The 15,882-nt window shown below is 30.0% G+C and overlaps 1 protein-coding gene across 1 annotated transcript; it reads right to left on the reverse strand.

The window, feature by feature from the left end:
- Nucleotides 1-14,405: 14,405 nt before the first annotated feature.
- Nucleotides 14,406-15,330, reverse strand: LOC125066320 (gem-associated protein 8-like). The gene has a single exon (XM_047674363.1). It carries the CDS (start codon nucleotides 15,283-15,285, stop codon nucleotides 14,596-14,598), a length of 690 nt encoding a protein of 229 aa, XP_047530319.1. The 5' UTR covers nucleotides 15,286-15,330; the 3' UTR covers nucleotides 14,406-14,595.
- Between the last annotated feature and the right edge of the window lie 552 nt (nucleotides 15,331-15,882).

Below are 15,882 nucleotides of genomic sequence, written 5' to 3' on the forward strand. Positions count from 1 at the left end.
ATGTTATAATATAAATCTATCATCAACTAAAATTTTTCTAATATGTATCACATCATGATAACGCAATAAATAATTTCTATATTGCATAAACTGCATGTCTTCTAAGAGGGAAAACTGCAAGCATTCTTGCTACGATTCACGCAATCACGATATGAATAGTTAATATAATTAGATAAGGATTTTATACGCATTAAATAGATATTATTCTTTTGAAAAATTAACCGAACCTGCCTCTATTAAATTACGTTTAATAAGTTATATTATTTGATATTACATTGTTGATTTAGGAAGTGCTTTCAAAGAACTATCCGAGTAGAAAATATTTTAATTTCTTGATACATCTGAAATATGTAGTTTATCATTTATTAATTCAGAAAAAAATTATGTACATATTAATTTAGATATAATAAAAAGGTAAAAAGGTTGAAAACTATCAAGTCATTTAAAATATTGTAAATGTCATGTTAATATATACGTTCTTAAAATTATAACACTCGATTGTATTCCAAATTACTTAATTTTTTTAAAAATTTAAAATTTGCTTTCATTATTTATAGAAAAATATTTCATAAAATTACTTAACGATTCTTGATAAATAACGAAATTTGAAACAAATATTTAAATAATAATAATAACACTGTGAATATTTAAAGCTTCCATCTATTTAAAACGTTAACAGTTTAATTTCAATATTAATAAGTGTTTTTATTGTTAAAATTGTTCTTTATACGTTGAATAATATTGTACAGATAATAGGAATAATAACGTTTAGATAAATTCGGTTTTTGCGTGAAAAGCGTTAAAAAAAACTGCGATCTTTAATATAAATTTAGATAGACAATGTACACACATAACATAACACATATACTTTAAGCACAATAGTCACTCAAGTAAAACCCCACTTTACTTGTACATTTATAAAGTCACTTTGCATTGAATATGATTGTTATCGATCAAAGCCTTAGCACGTATCAAGACGCCTGTTGAACTCCGTAAGTAAAGACTAACCGTCGTAACAAAGGCACAAAATGTCCATACATAAATTGTATCTATGACTATTTGTTTAGTCTTTTGTTCATTGATTGAGATCATATTCATTTTTAATAACACTCATACGTGTGCAATGTAGTATATATTATCTTTGAATATGTAAAAAATGAGCCGAGATGGCCCAGTGGTTAGAACGCGTGCATCTTAACCGATGGCAGACACCACTGAATTTTCATGTGCTTAATTTGTGTTTATAATTTATCTCGTGCTCGGCGGTGAAGGTAAACATCGTGAGGAAACCTGCATGTGTCTAATTTCAACGAAATTCTGCCGCATGTGTATTCCGCCAACCCGCATTGGAGCAGCGTGGTGGAATATTCTCCAAACCTTCTCCTCAAAAGGAGAGGAGGCCTTTAGCAGTGGGAAAATTTACAGGCTGCTAATGTTTAAAAAAAAAATGTATAAAATATAGAAACAACTGGTGTGCTTATAATATATATTTTAAAATAGCACTGATAGAACAACATAGAAAAGCTATTCAAACATTGTTCATATATGTATGTATATCTCGTCATTAACTTACTTTGAGTTTAGTTCATTTAAAAATATTCTTTTGTTTTAATATGTTTCAAGTGTTTTATTCATTAATATTTTAAATACAGTTTACACACATTGTCTGATCATAAAATGGAACAAGTCTGAATCGTTCTCTATATATGGTTTCTCAAATAGAAGCAAAATTACATATAACTGTGCATTAACGTGCTATGTTTTGCCTAATGCTATTGAAATTTGGAACGCCATAGACTAAATTTTTAAATTACGAATTTGAACTCTATATTGGATTGAGATGTTAAATTTTTTTTTTAATAACGTCAAAAAAGTCTTTATTTGTAAATAATGATAGTGACTCAGGAAATATCTTAGCTCCGTAGCATCTTAGGTTGGAGACGCATTGGCGTGCTATAAGGAATGGGCATTAGTTCTTACAGTGACTGTCTATGGGTGGTGATCGCTTACCATCAAGTGTTCCATTTGCTCGCTTACTTATTACATAAAAAAACAACTGTAGTATTGTATATTACAAAAGTTTTACAGTAAAAAATTATGCAAGCAACGAAAATAACTCCAATAAAAGAAACATATAAAAAACCTAAAAATGGCAATACTCTTGTCAACGTGAGGACGTAGGTGTTCAAGAAATTTAATGTTTAAAATTAAACACGCTTGTTACGTCTTAAATAAAATTTATGGTTAATGTAATATGTTATATGAGATGATAAAAAAAGTGTTTTATTTAACCTGATCATATAAATAAATTAAAATTGAGCCGAGATGGCCCAGCGCTTAGAACTTGTTTATATTAGCCGATGATTACGGGATCAAACTTAGACAAGCGCCACTGAATTTTCATTTGCTTAATTTGTGTTTATAATTCATCTCGCGCTCAGCGGTGAAGAGACACATCGTGAGGAAACCTGCATGTGTCTAATTTCAACGAAATTATACCACATGTGTATCCGCCAACCCGTTTTAGAGTAGCGTGATCGTGTCCAAACTAAAACATTTACAGGTTTATACTTTATACTTTACTTTTATATATTACACCGTGGAAATGTTTCCAAAATAATGAAAGAAGGTTTTTATGAACTGTTTCTTATTATATTTCCCTTTGTAACTATTCTGTTATAGTTTTTAAAGAGAGTACAATATTATCAACAAAGCTAAGCTTTGCTTAGATAATCAAATAACACGTCATCACGTCAACTATATTTTTTTGTTTTAACACATTGCTTCATTAAACGTTTATTAGACAAAACACTATAGAATATAATAACAATAATTGATTTTAATATGTTAAAACTTATCATTAGACATCGTTCCGACGTTAGAATTCCTAGATTTTGGAAGTCTTCTCTTTGATCAAGAATGGCGCTTAAAACAAATCAGACTTCAAAATTCATTTAGCTAATAGCTTCTAATAAAATGCAATCGAAGTTACAAGAGTTCCTAAATATTTACAATGTAGAGTCTAACTTATACCAATTTAGTAGGATAATATATATAATACTTAAAGGCTAGGGAAACTAATGACCGAATCCTAATTCCAAATGAACGACGAATCACAAGTTGTTCAAATAAATAGTCACTATATACTTGACTTGCAAGTTGCAAATTTTTGACAACGAACAGGTTTTCGTCTCTACCTTGTGCCATTAGCTAAAATTCTTGTTTTATCGACCTCTAATGCAATTAAATTCAATATTAAATTTAAACATCAAAGATTTAATAACCGACTACGACACATAAAAAGGGTAATGCATAAAACTGATATGAAGCTTTTTGCGCTAAAATGTAATAGGTAGTCATCGTTTTTTTACTAACTTAACTACCTTATATTCATAAGATGTTTGATTAGTTTCTACGTATTCATTAAAATATATTTAATATTACTAATTGACGATGTATCCTATATTAAAGGAAATCACATTAATGATAGTTACGGGAAAAAAATTTGTAACACGACAAATCAATTTTAATTTATCTCTACTTCTAATAACGGTTTTAATGTTAAATGATACTTATTAACACGAGTAGACATTAAAAGATATACGGAAAGAGAGATAACGAAAACTTAAATCATTATGTATTTGATATATCAAAAATGTTCAAAATGATTCGGAGTTAAGTTTTCCTCTTTGAAGGTAACAAAAGGTATTTTTAATAAACGGCGTTAGACTTACAGACGTTGAATATCAATAAACACGAATTGATAGATTTACAACACTTTACTAGTAAATGAGGTACAATAAAAGTATTTTTTTTTAATTTATCGAACGTACCGTTTTAGGATACACACTAATTAATAAAAATCTGTCTAATTAATAACGAAAAATAATATTTATCAAAGCGTTTTAATCGCTCTCTATAACGTATCGTCCCATTAATCTGTCTAGAATTTCGCAAATAGATAATCAAGTGAATTTCATTACGATTACACACAAAAAAATATCCAAGTAATAAATGATGTATATATTTTTCTTGCTTGTAAAGTATGATATAATTTAATATGGATTTTATGTTACCACTATCTAGAGATCGCTGGATTTTTAACGATATTCATTTTTACGCGGTAAGTATCATTTTACGATATGACAGAACATGTGGATCTCAATCGATGATAGCGGGTTCGAATCTAAGCAGCACCTCGCAGGGTAAATTTAGCAGTGTGGTGGAAAAATCTATAAGTATTGTTCTATCAAGAAACAGAATACAATTACTGATACAATTTTAATTTTCACAAAAAAAAAACTAATATTACAAAAAGAAAAAAATAATAATTAATAAGTAAATTATTAATAGCAAAGGCTATTCATATTTTTTACTTAGGCTCAGTAAATAAGTCAACTATGAATAAGATTGAATTTCATAATATATATTAGAATTTATTTAATAAAATCTTCTTAAATCTAATCTAATTATCTCTTTAATGAGCTTCAATGGAACCGACAAAACTCTGTATTTATTTTATTCTTAGTTATTCGAAGAATATATTAAATTTCATATATATGTGGAAAAATTCTTATTATAAGTTAGAGATTAATAATTACAATTAAGCTTCACTTTTTATTATATTTAAACATATGCCATTAGCACTTTGAGTGCGTAGTTTGTAATTATTTAGATATTTCCTCGGTCGCGTAGCTATTGAATTTCGAATGTAAGTTTCAAACTTTTAAATTATATACCTAGCTAATGGATCCTAGGACTGGATGGTTGAAGAATTGATCAACCCAGCTGTGTGTAGAAAAACCAGACTCGCTGTGTGAGCTGGGTAATTAAAAATGTTAAATACAGTTGTGCAGTCGATAGCTGTTACCTAAGCTGCTATCTCGGACTTAGCCGTTACATTATTTTAAATAACATTTAAATATTTATGAACACGCTAAAAGTTCGTACCTAAATATATATTCCTATGCAAAATGTCTTTGAGGTAATCAAATGTTTAATAAGATAAAAGGCTAATTTTTTAAGTTACTTCTGACAGTTTTTGTATTTTGGATTATTTTAACAGAGTAATTGTGTTTCGTAACGTGTGTGTTCTTTTTTCAGAAGAATCTATTTTCAAAACGCTATTAATTTAGAACTACATGTTCAAGACATTAAATTTTAAATTGAAACTATTTTAGTTTGATTTGATTCGACTTATTACAAAAATAGGGATTAGTGATTGTTTAATTTCATCCTTTAGTTTTCTAGGCTTTAATTCGACATTAACGGTGTACATATTTATCCTGAATTCATTTATTTCAAGTTAAGTATCTACGTTTCTATTCCTTTACATAATTAAGGACATCATTAAAGTATATTTATACGCTTAACAAAAATCCTTTATCATTTAAAGATTCACAAAATATACAAATTAAAATCAACTCTGATATAAAAACTAATGATCCGTTTAATTTAAATATAAATATGTTTATAGACATATTATTTTATATTAACTGATATTTATATATGTATATATATATATATTTACAAAATGATATAGATAGCTTTTGATATAAGAATCATATATAAAGTATGAAGTTACCTAATAACTTAATAAGTCTCTACTTCTACTAACATTAAAACTCTACATAAATACTTGACTACCTACTCTATTGACTTCGTTACTAACTCTAATCCATGTTGTTTTATTTGCAAAGGTTGTAACTGCTAAATAGCAATAGCATGACGTGAAGGTAAATAACATTTAAGAGCTTCTAAACAAGCGCACCCATTCCAAAGAAATCCACAGAAACCCACCTCCAGAATCCTTAACACAACACAACTTCATTCACCATAATCAATTCGTTATTTTTTTTAAATACTATCTAACACTTAACACAGACACAGCACTGCAATCCGGAACACTTTAGAATATAATATACAAAATACAACTAAAGAGGTTTGAGTGTAATAGTTTTCACTGAAACGTGTTTTTTTTACGGCGAACGCGTGCAGCCGGTCGTTGCCAGGCTTCGGAAGGCACTGACGCTGTGGCAGGGGCCGCAGGGGGCCGCAGGGGCTAGGAGCCCCCCTCATAACAGGTTGCGCTCGCATACCGTTTTGAGCGCCAATTTCGAGGCTCCCTGGATAGGGACGCCGACGTTTCGACTTGATCCGTGGATAAGGTAATGATAAAAGATAAAGCCTACACAATTATTTATATTCTGTGGCGTATTGTTCGTTTTTTTTTTCATTCAAAATTCGAATTCCTTTTTTTATGATTGACTATAATTTGATAATTTCGTTATTTAACAATTAAAAGCAAGAATGAAATGTTATAACAATAAAACAAAATGTATTATGAGCTAAATAAAATCAGTATTTCGCGATAAAAATAATTGGTCATATAAAAGACTTCAACGAGTGATATTTTCGTTATACCGGTGCAATAACTACTAAATGGATTCCTGTGTTGAACACCGCTACATATAAACAAAAAAACATAATTTAAGCATTTAGTTTATGCAATATCATTGATATTTTATCGATTTAAAAAAGATATACTATAATTCCATTATTATCTTACTATAACTTAGCATGAAAACTATTAATATTCATAGTATTTTATTTTCTTAAGATAGCATACTGTTTATTAATTTAAAAAAAAAAAGGTTTTTATATAATTATACTTTTACAAATAGTACGTAGCCTTCTCAAACAAGCACTTCCACCGCTTCGGAATGTCGACTCTACCGAGACGAAATGGCAAGAAACTCAATAGTCACTCTAAAAAATTTTAGTTTAATTTTCAATTTCAAAACAACTTTTGGTTATTTATAATGTTTTTTAAAACAATAATCACACTTTAAATAAAAAAAAATGTCTCATTTTGAATTTTATAAACCAAGAACTAAATTAACAGAATGAAACTGTTTTTAATAAGTTCGTTCATATTTAATTAGAGGTATATAAACATTATATAATGATAAAGTTATACATGTTTATAATTTTATATAGTATATTATAATTATGTAATTTGTGATAGGGCTTTATGCCTTAAATATTATCTCATTATATGTCCTATCGCCAAACAGTTTATTTATTTATTTATTAAGGCAAACACAACAGGTTACAATCACATAGAGAATATTTCTTAAACATTAATAGTATCGAACAGATTATAACATATTAAATTATATTGTTAAATTTGGGAGTGTAAATACATAATGAAATTTAACAAATTAAATTCAAAATATTTGCTACTAAAAGGGACAAAATTATCAATAAATAAATACTTTTAATCGTTTTGTTTCAGTGTCATCTTGTACCGGTTAGCAAGCAATCCTTGCGGATATTTCTTGTCATTTCAACCACTATGAAAAAAATCTACCCATTCAAATGGCTTCTCGGTTAAGAATTATATAGTTTACGCTACGCATTATATACATATGTATATGTTTGTTGCTTTTATATTTTCATATTCGACATTCATTTTATAATTTTTCATACACACATATGTGTCGGAAAAGGGTATATTTGTTTTTCATAAAAATATAATTGAGTAAAGACGATAAAAAATATTATTTAACGTTATGAAGTCAGAATGTAACGATAAAGGTTTAGTATCTGAGATATTAGCAAAAAAGGGTGAATTAAAAATTCAAAAGGCTCCCGACACGAACTCAAGGTCAACTGTCCCCTGAACCAGTTTGGATCAAATATGCATAAGATCTCGTGACAAAATACAGTTTCTAATATAGGAAATAAAAAAAAAACATTAAAAATCGATTGCTGTTTACGGGAAATGTTATAATTAGTGTTTAGAAATACGTGAAAAAAAATAGATATACATATATATTTTAATTACACATATTGTAAAAAAAAAGGTTTATGCTATTACAAGTATCATTATTAACAAAAATCGAAGATACTTTCATAGTTTTATTTTTAAAAGAGCAAAGTCAGACAGACCAACTTTCAACCCCTATTTTTACCTGTGAAGGCGCACTCACTCGTAAATGGGCACACGTGTACTATAATAACGTCTATAGAGTTGGCTACTCTCTGAGACTTACCGCCATAGTCAAAAATCGGCCTTTTTTTTTTAAATTTGTCATAAAGTACACACCTACACATACATATATTTAATAGCAATATCTGTTTTCAATTGAATAATATTAATTAAGCCATCGAATTAAGTAAATAGTTTGCGCTTAAAGTAATGAGAATAGCCCAAGGGTTCAAAATCGGCCCTGCAACTCTTATATTGCTAAAAGGACCGTAAATCATTGCACTATTAACTGATAATAATTATTATTTTAGCCAACCAGTGACCAGGTAAGTTTTATAGTTGAAACAAAAATTACAATTCATGGCAAAAGGACTGTCTGTTAAGCAATTATTATTACATGCAAAATAAAGTATTAATAGTATAAGTAATTATATATTAATTCAAGTCATTTTAATTTATACGAATCAAACCTTATTCTTTCTTCTGCCGCTTTGTATGTATGGTAAGATCTGCATGATTACGTGTTCGATATCATTACAATAACCACCTATAAATTTCCCACTGCTGGGCTAAGTCCTCACCTCCATTTGAGGGGAAGTTTTTGAAATTAGTCACGTGCAGGTTTACTCACGAAGTTTTTCTTCACCGCCGAACACAAAATTAATTATAAACGCGAAATAAACACATGAAAATTCAGTAGTGCTTGCTTGGGTTTGAACCGCAATAATCGGTTAAGTTGCACGCGTTCTAACCACTGAACAATCTCGGTTAGATATCATTATACGCTTTTATTTTTTAACTTAATAGTCCTCGGAACTTGCAGCTTTACAAGACACTAAGCCATGAGGTAGTCAAAATATCTTCAATAACATACCGGAATACCGGAATCCTAAATGAGTTATTATTATATCCATTAAAAAAAATCGCTAAATTTATTCTCGAGAAAACCTACCAAGCACGGCTTCTTTGTCAATAAGTCAGGCGAATTTAGCAAAATACGAAACCTTTCTCGGCTGGAGCTCAAAAAGTATTATTTAAAATAATACACTCGATGATAATGTTGTCTTTCCCGATTTTGGTCACGGCGACCAATCGCGGGAGACCATCCAAATACGTAGAACATATTATTATTGCACAAGTGTGTACGCAAACACAGATACAAACTCTATTCCCTCTCTTTCGTTATCCTATGGCCGTCCCATTCCTAATCTGACCGGAAGGAGTTCAGGTGCATTAACGACTGTAAGTACTTTCCGAAGCATGGGAGTGTACCAACTGTCACACTCCGTGCTGTTTCAGATAAATTTACGACTGAAAAATTCGATTACTTTAAATCGGCCCTATCTAGGATTTAAAACTAGTACATCAAGATCTATGGCCTTAGACCACCGTGGCAGTCAAAATAATACACATTAGTTTATCCAAAGCATCATTTTATAATCTTAAATAATGGAAAACATAATATAATCAAAGAGTCGGATGAGCGTTGATTTGAGTAAACTTTTAAACGTAAATAAAGTAAAAATAATAATAGAAATGTTTACATTATTCAGAAGACAGTAGAGTTTTAAACGCTTTTCAATCGTAATTTTAAAATTTAGTTAAACTTGATGCTACACTGGTTCGGAATGTGGATTCCGAGAGGAACATTTAAAATACAATTGCTATTAAGTTTATTCAAAGAGTACAAGCGCCATGCTCTTTTGCAATCTGCAGAATAATATTAAGATAAAACTGTTACTGTTAAAAAAAATAACAGATTGGAAATGTTCCACTGCTGATGTGAAATGTTTTGGAGCTAATGAAAGTCACTTCAGTGCGGGGTGGTGGATATCCTCACAATATTTTCCTTCACCGCTAAGCACGAAATGAAATATAAACAAAAATTAAGCACTTGGAAATTCAATGGCGTTTGCCTGACGATACACGCCTTCCAACCACTCGGCCATTTTGGCTATAATTTTCACGTATGTGTAGTATATGTAATGGGTAAAGGGCTTACTTATTATATGTTATTAGCATATTTCGTAGACTCCGACAGTATTCCTTGCACATACGAGTATATTAATATAAATACATATAATATTAAGATACATTGAATACTTTTTAGTAGAGTTTTTTGCTTTTCCATCAGCGTAGGTACCACTCACATAAATATATTCTACCGCCAAGCAGCAGTACTTACTATTGTTGTTTTCTGATAGGAGCAGAGTTTCTTGAAAGGAAAGTGAGCCACTGTAACTACAGGCACAGGAGACATAACGTCTTAGTTCTCAACGTTAGTGGTCCTAGCGATGTACTAAATGGTTAAAATAGCTCACGGCGCCAATGACTATGGGCAGTGGTGACCACTTATGATTCAGCTATTTTCCCGCCCTTCTACCTATGTAATAAAAAAAAGATATGACTTTACCTTTTTGAATGAGTTCATTTTGAGCAATTATTTATAGATTCGTTATCAATTGCGGGTTGATTTAAAGAAATAAAGCTAGTCAGCTTTGCTAACACTCAATGTAAGTGTAATACAATTAATACACAGTAACACTTTATTTTCGTTTGCACTACGCGGTACAGAGGATTTTATAATTCCTGTGTCAATTATAATAAATAGTGCTATATAAGCTGTGTTTACGATTATCACATAATATTATTTATGACTATAGATTTAACCACTTCGATTTCTATTTTGTATAAATAAGCGTATCATTCGAAACGTTACATTTATGTTCCTTTAATTTTAATACATTTGTTATGTAGCCTGTAAAAGATAACTGTCCTTGGGTAGGGTACATCTTCCTCGTTGAAATTGTAATGTTCGTTTGGATTTTTCATTGGATTTCAGATATAATAAAGAGTTTTAGTTGGTTAGATTATAGACCTAAGCCAATTTGTTTTTAAAGAAAGACGAATACTCGAATTATATATCAAGTAAAGAATTCCGTTTTTCTTCGGACGGAGGATACTTTGAAAAAACGAATTGATAATGATATTATTATATTTTTTTACTCAAATAATATTTAAATAAAAAAACAGAGTATTTTAAACGTTTCATCATAATCGTAAGAAATAAATAAAGTCCCTTCTCACCGAACACAAATATTCATGTTTTAGGCAAAATGGAATTTAATACTAACATCACGATTATAGCGAAATGTTACAACAGAACCGAGTCTTTTAACTAGTTTAATGTATTTTGCTAGGTACCTATTTATAATTTGATATTGATTTACTTTTCGTTTCGACTTATTTTATTAGGTATTGGCTTTAAATATTTATTGTTCTAACAAAGAAAATACGAATGAACGGTATAAAAACTATTCATGGTAAGTAATATATACATATATTATAAATAATCTTAAAACGGTGTCGATTTGGTTAGATTCTTTTTATCCACATTCATACTAAAAATAAACATTCGATTATCATTAATTTCATTGTTATGTCAGGTCTGGAGGCCCTAGGACTACAAAAGAGTGGAAATACCAGGTCCTAAATTATACAGTTTTTCTGAGTTGTGATTGTATGTCTTAATTTACCGCGGACAAATGAACATATATATACACATATATATTAAGAGATATAGTAAATTTTAAGAAATGTAAAATATGTTACTTACCGTATACTCGTCCGAATCGTTGTTGGGCAAACGTCAGAGTTGTTTTTTTTAGAAATCTTTTTTGTGGTGTCCCCGGCGCTGTGGCCTTGGGTTTCCACCCCTAAATCCGGCTCTTATAATTATATATATTGAGATTTAGCTTATAGTCCACAACAGCGCGATTTTTAAGGCATTTTCTGCCTCGCACAACCACTCTGTGGAACCGATACGACTTGGGAACCTTCAAGAAAAGAGCGTACTTATTTCTTAAAAGCCGGCAACGCACCTGTAACCCCCCTGGTGTTGCAGATGTCCATGGGCGGTGGTAGTCGTTTTCCATCAGGTGAGCCTCCTGCTCGTTTGCCCCCTATACCATAAAAAAAAATAAAAAAAAAAAAAAAGTCAACATCATAAAAAAGATAAGATCCGCCCGAGAATACATATTTGTAATACACTACCATTGTAATTTATAACATATACATACATATACATATACATATACATATGCATATGCATATGCATATGCATATGCATATACATATACATATACATATACATATACATATACATATACATATACATATACATATACATATACATATACATATACATATACATATATATATACATATACATATAAATACTTATATAGATTCACAGGCTTCTGTTGTCTCTTGTGACGATAATTTATCTATCGTTTATGAAAGACCAGTTAATTACTCTTATATGAAACTAGTTGTCCCCGCGACTTCGTCTCTTTGTAAGTTTTGGTCGCCGGGTGTAAAAAATTAACCCATGTCCTTCTTTGGGTTCAAACTTGCTTCAAACCTTATTTCATGAAACTCAGCTCAGTGCTTTGTCCGTGACGGTAACACATAGACAGACAAACGAAGTTATTTAGCACTTATAATATTAATATTTATTTTGGAATTCGGGGCGAAGTCATTCTTCATCTTCTTCATTTGTATGTCAGTAATATCCGATTTTTGCTTTAGCATTGAAATTGAATTATAATACACTTAAAAAAACTTGTCATCCAATATTCCCAGGCGTTTATAAATATTAATGGAAATCTATTATTTTCTTAGTTCTATTTTGCTACACCGTATAATGTTTAATCTTTTAAGTATATTCGTGCTTGAATATACCAGCTAAAACATTTATAACGAAGAAATTGGGTCATAGAATCCATTTTTCTAAGTCCATTAAATAGATACGAAGTGGTGTTTTCAAATCCGGCTATTTACGTTATTAAGGCTAATTATCACACCAACGACCTCATGTTTGAGTTATTCAACCATGTACGTGATAAAGTAAATGAGCCTTGTAAATAATGACTGCACTTATGATCCTCCTAGTTAAGTATTTAGCCGATCACGGCATTAAAAGAGGTTATAATATCGTCCCAGACTCTCAAACTAGGGGTGTTAGAAATGTTCATTCGCATTCATTTATGTAAAATTATTTTTGTATCATTTTTAGCATTAGTATTTATGTAACACATGTATCGTTTACCAAAATTAAAAAAATGTTGTGCTACATGTAGGTTTGAAGAAGCCTACACTTAAGCAGTTAACTAATTTTCGTTTCGTCTAACATTCAAATTCTTGAACTTATTGTTTTGAAAGTATTTATAGTCGTGTAATTTTTTCATGAGTATGTTCCTCGATAACTTTGCTAATTATAAAACGGTTTTATTATTTCTATTTTCTTAAATAGATTATAATTTGAGGGGTTCCTTTTAAATTCAAATTAAGAAGTACCACTAATGTTATATGTGGAAAATTATTTTTCATACATGAAAATGTTCATACTTCAAAAATATGTGTGTATCTTCATGGCCCTAAAACTCCTCCAGTAGTGGATACACCTTTCCAGTCCCCAATCAAGTCATCACATATGCCATAGTCAAACGGATAGTTAAAATTTGTTACGAAGTTATCTATGGGTGGTGGTAGCAACAAATCAAGTGAGCCATTGCCTGTCAGACAACTTATTAAAAAAAAAAAAGTTCATTGGTACTATCTCAATAACATCGATCCAAAATAACTACTACGAAATTTTTATAACTAATAAGGCATTATAAAGAAAAAAAAATCAACATTTAATCGAATTTATTCATCTAATAGAAATGTACAAACTTATGAAATTACTAATTAGATTAAAAATTCATTTAACAATACCTTGTCTGTAAGTACAAAAATTATTAAACATGGAACAATTACCTACCTATTCATTGCCATACTTAAAAATACTTTTGAAAATATTCTAAACTTTATACTAGTATTGCATTAGTAACAAAAGCAACAATGTCTTCCTGACAGATAATATCCGCTAACTAAATTCAGTCAGGACAAAAACAACAGTATCTTGTATGAAAATAATATTATGCTTATTACAACAAAAAAATCTTGAATCTTCTAATCTATAGACTTTTTTTATGGTGGATCGTATATGACCAACCAGACAGTAAGTGGTCATCGCTGCCGATAGATATTGGTCTTGTATTAAATTTAAACCATTTTTTAAATAAAACTAGCATAACAACACAACTCTGTTGCAATCCTCTTCTCAAACATGTTATTAGGTATAGTTCTAAGTTCCTGTTTCATGTATATGTTAAAAATTAAAAGAAAAATTAAAGAAAATATTTTTTATGCGACTTTATACCAGCCATTGTTTTCGACATCGATCAGAACTGTTTTATTTTATTATGTACACTGATGGAGATTATAAAAAAGAATACATAAAAACTTACACAAAGTTAAGTTAAGTAGATTAGTAGTTATGAGAGAATATCACAATGAAAATGCAAAATAACAATAAAAAGTACTTGTATATTGTATATTTCAAATAATATCAGTTTAACAAGTTGAGATTACCAAAACATTTATTTACAGTCTAGGCATGAGCGTTACATACTAAAATTCTTTACAAAAACATTACTTTAATGTACACAACATCCTATCTAAAAGTAGTAATGACAATCTCTAAATTTCAGTAACTTTCAGCTGTTATTAAAATTGAACGGTATGTTTGGCCAATACATTGGTTTATTCTTATCAGACTCATGTACAAAACTAGATAACAAAGACATCTCTAAAGCTGATATTCGCTGCCATTTATTACCATACAATTCCTTCATTCGGTCTCTAGCCTCTTCAACTGTTTCACGCGGCGCTTCTTGCATATCTATCTCATTTTCTTCCTCTGTTTTTGCTTTTAAACGTTCTCGCTCACGTTTCGCTTCTTCTTTGAACTTTGCATTTGCAGTTAAAAATTGAATAAACTCTTCGCTTACTTCTAAACCATTATCGTCTTCGATATTTTCATCAGCGTCACTTTCTGTTTCAGACTCATCTAATTCTGTTTCTGTTCTGGTTTCACTTTCCGTATTAGCACTGGAGCGAACTGTAAATTTATTCCTACGAATGACATCATGTAAGACTTTGTTTTCATATTCTAACGCTTTTGCCCGCGCTTTCCAATACGCTACCTGGTGTTTCAATTGCCAGGTCGCAGCAACAGCGTAATTTTCTGCCCAGGCAGACATTGTGTTAGCAAATTTCGTATGCCTTTTCTTTGCTTCCTTTTTATTATTATGTTTCTTATTTTTCTTTTTGACTTTTCGTGTTCTTTTCTTAGGTGCAACGATTTGTACAATTTGTGATTCTTCTTCGGGCGGTGGACAAAACATTGTTTTAATATGTTGTCTATTTTGTCAAAATGTCACAGTGAAACACTACAAGACTATATACTAAATGCCAAATGCTATTGTCACCTGTCAAACAGAAAAAAAAAGTAACGCTATATTGCTGCCTGTCGGCGCAACTAAAAGCCTTAAGCCATTAAACTAAGAATTGAATCGATATATTGCTGTAACAAACATTTAAATATTAATAGTTGGAGCTGTTCATTTATACCTAAACATATAACAATAACAAGTAACAATAATAAGTAACAATAAGATCTTTATTTAAAATTCATAATCTTAGTTTAATTCTTCTCAATTTAATATAAATATAGAACGTATTATACAAATTAAGCGTTCATTATATTAATGGTGTAGTAATTAATTTCATACAATTTATATATAAAAAAGTTTTCATAAGACAATTTGAAGACAGAAATCTTGAACAACTTCACTAATTCAACGCTCTCGCAAAAATGTACGCTTTGAATTTGGACTTGACAATAGCTTAAGTCCGAAAATGTTTTTGTGGATTATTTGTAACGCAACAGGTAACAAGGCCACCATAATAAAAAAATGTATATTAAAAAATATTTAACAAAT

This window comes from Vanessa atalanta, chromosome 9 (assembly GCF_905147765.1).
Source record: "Vanessa atalanta chromosome 9, ilVanAtal1.2, whole genome shotgun sequence".
In the NCBI taxonomy this organism is placed as follows: domain Eukaryota; kingdom Metazoa; phylum Arthropoda; class Insecta; order Lepidoptera; family Nymphalidae; genus Vanessa; species Vanessa atalanta.

What these genes read in the sequence shown, in the direction of transcription:
- LOC125066320 (XM_047674363.1), bottom strand. Translation starts at nt 15,285, where the DNA reads ATGTTTTGTCCACCGCCCGAAGAAGAATCACAAATTGTACAAATCGTT.